This window comes from Mchenga conophoros, linkage group LG16, assembly GCF_057382185.1.
Source record: "Mchenga conophoros isolate Kocher_MC1m ecotype Shallow Benthic linkage group LG16, M_conophoros_male_GT1.1, whole genome shotgun sequence".
Taxonomy (NCBI): domain Eukaryota; kingdom Metazoa; phylum Chordata; class Actinopteri; order Cichliformes; family Cichlidae; genus Mchenga; species Mchenga conophoros.
In genome coordinates, this window is record NC_140541.1 from 18,767,504 (window position 1) to 18,775,462 (window position 7,959).

The window sequence follows — 7,959 nt, forward strand, 5'->3', positions numbered from 1 at the left end:
GTGTGAGTGTCTGTCTGTGTGTGTGTGTGTGTACTGTGTGTCATTCTTATGTGGATCAGAAGCAGACAGAAGAGACACAGATTGCTTTTCACAGCCAGCGTACTGCGCTTCTTGCTGCCTATCTGCCAAACCCATCATCTGTGGCAAAAGATCCACTGCCTTGTGTCACTCCATCTCGCTGTCACCTTGGCAACTGCTGCTGAGGTGAACTGCCAGCTGGGGTAGTCGACCTCCATTGGCTGCGTTCCATCGAGCTGCAGTCCACAGCGCTGCAACAGGATGTTTGTGGCTGGACTGATATGCAGAAAATCACACGTAAATGTTAAAACCAGGCTTATGTGATCGGTTCAGCAGGTATTTGCAGGATCAACATCACTTTAACAAAATGATGTGGTAGATTTTTGGGAGGTTTTATGCTCAATGTAAGAATTAATTAAATAACAACAGAATAATTAAGCTGCTATGGTGCGATGTGTGGTTATTTTTTCACTATTAGTCCATCAGGTAAATAATTTCTTAGTGAACCAATTAAGCCACTTTTCTATAGATTGTCATAAACAGGGAAAAATGGCAGAAGTTTGCACAGATGATTTACCAAACAGACATGAAAACAATGATAACGAGACGCCTGAGCAAAATGGACTGACTATGTAATTTTTTTTTTGCCTTTATGACTTCTTTGTATCTCTTATGGGATATATTGTATATTATATCAAATTCAAATGACTCTGATGAAGAGATTCTGTGTGTTTATATATATATGCATGTCTCTCTTTGTGCGTGTGTGTGTCCACATGGCCCTTAAGAATAACGCTCCGGTATCTAACACAAGGTTTATGTCAAATTTATTAAATAATTGGTCTATTCCATGAAAATAAACACAGTGGCAAAAAATAAATAAATAGTCCATATCACCACAATACACAGCAAACTTGTACATAACCTTAAGAGACCGTTTGCTAAATGGAAAAGGATTAAAGGAAAGTACAAATATTGGAATAACTGTAAATCGCTTGTTGAAACCTTAAACTGTGCCACAAAAAAATAAAAAAAAATGTAAAAAATCCACCGACACACAACACAAAGTGAGAAACAGGTTTGAATGAAGAGAAATTATTGCTCATTAGAAACAACTCAACACTGGATAAAGCGGTGTGTTTGATTAAAAACGTAGGTTATAGTTCAGTCTAGCATGTGGGACATCAGTTTCTGCAGCATCACAAGGGAACTATTATTTTTACAGTACAAAGATATGGAAATAACTTGTTTCTGCTCGAATATCTCCGGTTTTGGTGACCAAACATTTCCTTTAAATAATTTTCAGTTGTTTTTTGTTCAGATTTAATTTAGACCGAAATATAATTTTTTGTCCCAGAGGCTGTTTCAGGGAGCAGAAAAATGCCAAATAACGATGGCTAAAGGGCGGTTGTGATGTGTCCAGTCCTGATATGAACATTGGATAACAATTCTACTTTTTGGATCAATGGTAGCGAATAAAAAGTTAATCAAAGGTTTCATTGAGACCCATGTTTATAAAACAGAGGCTGTTGTTTGTGTTTCATCCCTGTTATTTTGGGGCTCTTTCACGTATCGCTGAACAACCTCTTGCACTCTATGGAGGGAGACGGTGTGTCAGGTCCAATGCTACCCACTTGTGAATATGCGTCCTCTGGAGTGCGCGGAAGTCCCGGCGGCGTCATGCGCTTCTCTTTCTGCCTGCGGTTGCAGAACCAGACCCTGACCACCTCTTTCTCCAGCTGCAGAGTGTCCGCCAAAGAGTTGATCTCCTGTGCGGAAGGTTTGGGACACTTGAGGAAGTGGCTCTCCAGTGCGCCTTTTACGCTCACCTCGATGGAAGTGCGCTTTTTCCTCTTCCTGCCCTGGGTGGCGATCTTATCGATGCTGGTCGGGCTCCCAGTGGTGGAATCAGCCTCTTCCAGCCATTTGTTCAGCAGAGGTTTCAGCTTGCACATGTTCTTAAAGCTCAGCTGAAGCGCCTCAAATCTGCAGATGGTGGTCTGTGAGAACACGTTGCCGTACAGAGTGCCCAGAGCTAAGCCCACGTCTGCCTGGGTGAAACCAAGCTTGATCCGTCGCTGTTTGAACTGTTTGGCGAAATGCTCCAAGTCATCGGACGTAGGGGTGTCCTCGTCTGAATGCGATTCGTGGCCCAGACCGTGTTGCTGGTGATGGTGCGTGTGATGATTATGATGGTGTTGGTGGTGATGGTGGCTGCCGTGGTCCAGCCGAGGTGATTCTCCGCGCACCAGCCCCGAGTGCATGAGGCTTTGCCCGGTGTGTGAGCTCAGCATCCCGTTGACTGTAAATCCTCCTGGCTGGGAGTAAATGAGGGACTGTTGCTGCTGCTGCTCCCCCTCAGTGATGCTGATGTGCGCAGTGGAGGTGCCTCCCCAACTTCCCGTGTGCGCCTGGTGAGGTCCTAGATGCGGAGACCTGTGGTGAAGGGAAGAACCCGAGTGGAGGTCGTCCCTGCCGGCGTTTCTCTTTACATCCTGTGGCTGGGAACTCGGGGGCCACGGAGAGCCGGTCTCCGCTACTGCCGCTGCAGCGGCGGCCGCTGCGGCTGCTGCATGAGGCAACGATGTCACCCACTGGTGGGCATGGCTTAGCATGTGCCCCCCGTTGCTTGCTACCATGGCTCCGTGCATGAAGTCGCTCTGCACCATCTTCACTGAAGGGTCCCCTCTGTATCCACTAGACACTGTGGTCACAGCGGTGCCGCCAGACTGCATACCACCACCCCTCCGGTCAGAGTGAAGGACCGGGCTGGATAAAATCCTGCTGCTGGCTAGGTATGGGCTTGAAGTGGCAGTTGCCATCCCCCAAATCATATATCTTTTATTTCTCTTTTCTTGTGTTTGAGTAAAAAAAAATTAAAATAGTCTTTGCTCTAATCCATAAATAAATTCTGTCTATTTCACTCTAAACGAGTTTTCTTTTCTTTTTCTTTTTTGTCCAATTAGTGGGGGGAAAGTGCCAAATCACTCCATTGAGACGTACATTATATTTTCAGTTAAGCAGCGTGCGCTTGCTGTAACCATTGTGGCAGAACATGCTCTCTTACGTATTCCTGTGCGGCAAAACGATAGTTTCACAACTTTTCTCTGTCCCGGGAGCTCCGGCGTGCGTAATCCACAGACTTAATGGTCGCCTATGAAAAAAACACAGCCTTCTTTGCACCGTGAAAACTGAAGAGTTGATACGCAGTCTGCTTGCCTATTCACATCTCTGATATAAACGCTTCGGGTTAGACTAAATGACTAAAAAAAAAAACCTTTAAAGCCTCTGCTGTCCTATCGGTTGTTTAGTTCACTGCATCTGCTCTACCCGGTGCGTCCTCTACAGAGCGAAGGAGACGAGCGTGTGTTTACGTTGTGCCAAGCCTGCGTATTCCTCTCGATTTCCATCCAATTACAACAGAAAGGCTCTCCAGAGCTCCCGCTGATTGGACGCACAGGCAGAGAGGAGTTGGTGTGTCTCACAGTTGAGCCTCGGGTGCACAGAGTTCTTCCTGAGGGAGAAAAAAAGCATCAATTTACTAGAAAATTACAATCAAGCCGAAAAAAATAGACCAAACATGGTTTGACTGCGCGCTAAAGTATAGCCTGTGAAGCATGTGAAGAAAAACAGGCTGGGAAGTCATCCAACAAAACAAACCTCTTCCTAGAACTAACAAAATAAAAGCGAAAATAATTATGCTTAACGTTATTATTATTATTATTATTATTATTATTATTATTATTATTATTATTATTATTATTTAAGCAGCTCTGAGTCACTTAAGTTGACAAAATAATATCCGTCACGTTTATCTCCGAGTATCACACAGAGCAGTCGAGGCTTGAATCAAGGATACTCAAGTCGGCTTTGGGAACACAGGGGGTTTGGACGCCACTTGCATCTTAATGCGTTCTCCCTTTCACATGGTAAAGCGAAGGCCACAGTGGCGTGACGCTCCGCACTGGCGAGCGCTAAAGCTGCACAAAACCTGCCAGCAGTTCCAAAACGAAGACAAAAAAACAATCCGGTTTCAGTGGGACGTTTCCATGCCGAGTCAGTTTATGGATGGGCTGTTAAATGAAGGTGTCGTTTGGGATTTTCTACCACGGGCTTCCTTCTTCACATTTACGGGCCTTGAGAGAGAAAGGCATCCACTGAGACACATGGTGGTTTGTGACTGGTAGAAGAGCCAGGTGCGGGCCAGTGAACCTCCGGCTAATTTGTGTTTTTCAGCAGATTTATCTTGGATTTTGTCCAAAAGGTAAACGACAAGTATTCACAGGACCCCATTCCCAAAGCAGCAACATAAACTGAGTTACAATATTTAAATTCGCCTTATGTTCAGCAGTCATGTGCCAAACTTTTCTGATTTCAGGATATACTAAATCGTTAAAAAAAATCACGCATAGCAGTATAAAAAGGATAGTAAAAACTTTATCAGCTAAAGTAAATATGGGTAGAAGATTATATACTGATTAGGCTGTTGTGCACAGAAGTTCTGAAAGGAGAATTAAAACAAGGCAGATTCTGCTTATCATAAACTGACTGAGTGATGCACATATAGGATCATATAAACATTTAAGAAAAATGTAATTATTTTGTTAAATTGTGCATCATTTCACAAAATTAGCACCAAAACTGGTAAAACGGTGTAGGTGGGCAACAAGCCTTTAAGACTCCAGCAACCTCCTATTTAGTGGCAGAGAAAGCACAATAAGGCAAGGCAAGGCAAGGCAAGTTTATTTGTATAGCACAATTCAACAACAAGGTGATTCAAAGTGCTTTACAGAGACATTAGAAACAAGAACAAATAAAAAGCATGATTTAAAATTGATTAAAACAAGCAAATAAACTAACTAACTAATTAACAAACAAACAAACAAACAAACAAACAAACAAACAAAACAGTATATAAAATCAAAACAGATAAAATCAGAACAGTAGATAAAATCAGTAGTTAAATGTAAGTTTTGAAATTTAAGCTTAAAGTGTGGATTTGGTGCTTTATTCAAATGCAGCTGAGAACAGGTGAGTCTTCAACCTGGATTTAAATAAACTGAGTGTTTCAGCTGATCTGAGGCTTTCTGGGAGTTTGTTCCAGATATAAGGAGCATAAAAGCTGAATGCAGCTTCTCCGTGTCTGGTTCTGACTCTGGGAACTGATAAAAGACCGGATCCAGATGACCTGAGGGATCTGGATGGTTCATACTGGGTCAGGAGGTCATTGATGTATTTTGGTCCTAAACCATTCAGAGCTTTATAGGCCAGCATCAGAACTTTAAAGTCTATCCTCTGACGGACAGGCAGCCAGTGTAAGGACCTCAGAGCTGGACTGATGTGGTCCACTTTTTTGGTCTTATTCAGGCAATAACCCAACTTTCTATATCAGAGCAATTTTCTTAACAAAGTATTTTCAAGACCATAAATAATCAGATGTATTTGAATGCCAGATTGAGCAGTTTTTCTCTTAAACCTGTGTGTTTTTGTTGATATATTAATAAAGTAGCTAGTTTGAATCACAGCATTCAAGAGTAATCAGAGTACAGTTTTGTAATTATCTATCTATTCGGGGGGGTTAGGTAAGAACTGTTAATAGTTGCAAAATAACCTGTTTGATCTTCATAGATGTTTCCTTGCAGCCCGGTTTGCACTTTTCAAGTTGCTAAACTTTAAAAAAAAAAAAAAAAAAGCACTAGAAAATGCAAATGTAAGAATGAGTCCTCATAATAATCCAAGTTGTGAATGTTTACTTTTTTGATAGATAGTAGAGGTGAAAGTGTTTTTCTGGCCTTTCCGAATAACTTAAGAGATACTTAAAAAATAAAGCCAAAAATTGTGCAAATCCCTGATACCCAAAATGTTTTGCCCAGTTGGACTTTTTTCCAAGCTTTACTTCCATCACATGTTTGCATGTGCTTTCAGGAATTTGTAATAAAAATAAAACGATAAACAATAGAAGATTCAGAAAAAAGCAGTGAGAGTACCAAACAAAAACACATGCTTGCACTTAATTATAAGGTTCTTCTTCAGTCAGAGCTTTTAAAATCAGTTTATTGTTGTCTCGTATTTGGTAAAACAGGAAAACAAGAGAAGCCGTGCAAAAGCACCACACTGCTTCACGTGTTTTGAGCCCACCAGCATAATGTAGAGAAAACCAGACGACTCAGGCAAGGCAGTAATGTTTTTCATGTGTTGTGCTGCCTGGTCACAGCACTGGGTCCTCTATTTGTTATTCATGAAGGAAGCTGGGTGAAGAGGCCTTCTTATGATGCACATTTTTTCTCTCTGTTCCCTCTCCCTCCCTCCCTCGCTCCCTCCCTCTCCATGGAGCTGTTTGACAAGTAGGAAAATAATCTGTTTTAGTTGCAGCGAACACCGCAATTAATCCAGCATAATGAGCGTGACACCGTCAGCTAATTGACATTATTGTTTCTTTAAGATCATCCTCAAATCACGAAGATGGAGAATTTCTCTCTCTTCCTCCCATTTTCTCTCTCTCTCTCTCTCCCCTCTCCTGCTCCTCGCCCTCTGTTGAGTCTTCAATATGCAGATCGGCCATTTCTGTCCCCGGGCTATTTTCTTTGGTAGACTTTTGAAATATGCTAATGCTTCCAACAAAAATTGCGAAAGAAAGAGAAAAGGAAAAGCCTTCATCTGGGCTCCAGGAGTTTTCCACTCAAAGAAACAGATGATTTTCTCTCATTCATACTCTTTGTTTTTGTTTTGTTTGCTTTATCACTTAAGTGTCTGTCTAATTAAGACAAAAAAGAAAAAGACGCCATGCAGACAAAAGAAAAACTCATTTCCAAGGATGGGATGCTGTTGCCACATTTATTGAACTTAATATTTTCTGCAGAGACTATAGCAAGATTCTCCTGTTCATGTGCTTTGGTTGTTTTTAGATGATACCCAGCACTTGAAGTTTATTTTTAATAATTTGTTGTACACGTGCGCGGCTTGTTGAAACTACAAGAGCAGGCAGACCGTTGTTTTTTTCTGCTGTGAGACCTACTGTGGTATTTACAGATGGAACTGTGCTGAACGCTGCTGCTGCTGCTGCTGTGTGAGAGAGACAGAACTTATCTTCCATGTACTCTTTTTCATTCCACCTCTTCAGTGTCTTCAGTGGTTCTGATCATGAGTGTGTTTGACCTTCAGCTCTCCCTGAGTCAGAGAGATCCTTCACAGCATGAGACTCTACCCACAACCCCCCGCTGTGTGTTTAAATCAGAAGCAGAAGCAGCCACGGAAAGCGAGAGAAGGGAAGAAGTAGAGACAAAGTAGTGTAGTCGGGGAAGGATCTAGAGGGGAAATGATCAAAGTGCATTCATCTGCAAAGTCCTCATTCGCAGAGACGTGCAAATATGAGGATAAACACAGCCAATGATGCTCAAATTTAAAAGCAGATGTGTCTAAGTTTTGGGCACATGTCTTAATGCGCTGTGATGTGATGTTTTAAACAAACGTGATTCACCGGGGGATGAGAAGTTTGCTGGGACAGCTGTCTGTTTCCTTACTGCATTTGATGTGGTGGAATTACAGCAGAGAGAAGCTAGAAGGCAAGAAAAGAAGGAGAGCAGTCGTGTTTACAGCACTGGAATTATTGTCAATTACAAACCCCTGCTGAGGCTTAAATGATGACACCCAATGGACAGATGTACTGGTTAAACACTGTTATGGGCTCGGCCATTATGCATGAATCGGGGGAAGTTAATGTGTGAAAATTACATTCATTAATCCCAGCAGATAATTTGAAAGGGGCCAAAGTGACAAGGAAGAGCAGAGAGAATAGAGCAGGGAAATAGTACAAAGACATCAGTCAGTCCTCTTTAATGGGAGTGTGTGTGTGCACCAAGGTGCTTGCAGGTGTGCGCAGAGGTGGGCATTTACCTCTTTCTAAATGTCTTAATGCATTAACATAATGGTGAAAGGTGTTCT

General features: G+C 42.2%; 1 protein-coding gene across 1 annotated transcript; it reads right to left on the reverse strand.

Annotated features, from left to right (window-relative positions):
- Positions 1-828: 828 nt before the first annotated feature.
- Positions 829-3,378, reverse strand: pou3f3a (POU class 3 homeobox 3a). The gene has a single exon (XM_085249940.1). It carries the CDS (start codon positions 2,850-2,852, stop codon positions 1,584-1,586), a length of 1,269 nt encoding a protein of 422 aa, XP_085106066.1. The 5' UTR covers positions 2,853-3,378; the 3' UTR covers positions 829-1,583.
- Between the last annotated feature and the right edge of the window lie 4,581 nt (positions 3,379-7,959).

Excerpts from the sequence above, each read along its gene's own strand:
- pou3f3a (XM_085249940.1), bottom strand. The coding sequence starts at position 2,852 with ATGATTTGGGGGATGGCAACTGCCACTTCAAGCCCATACCTAGCCAGC.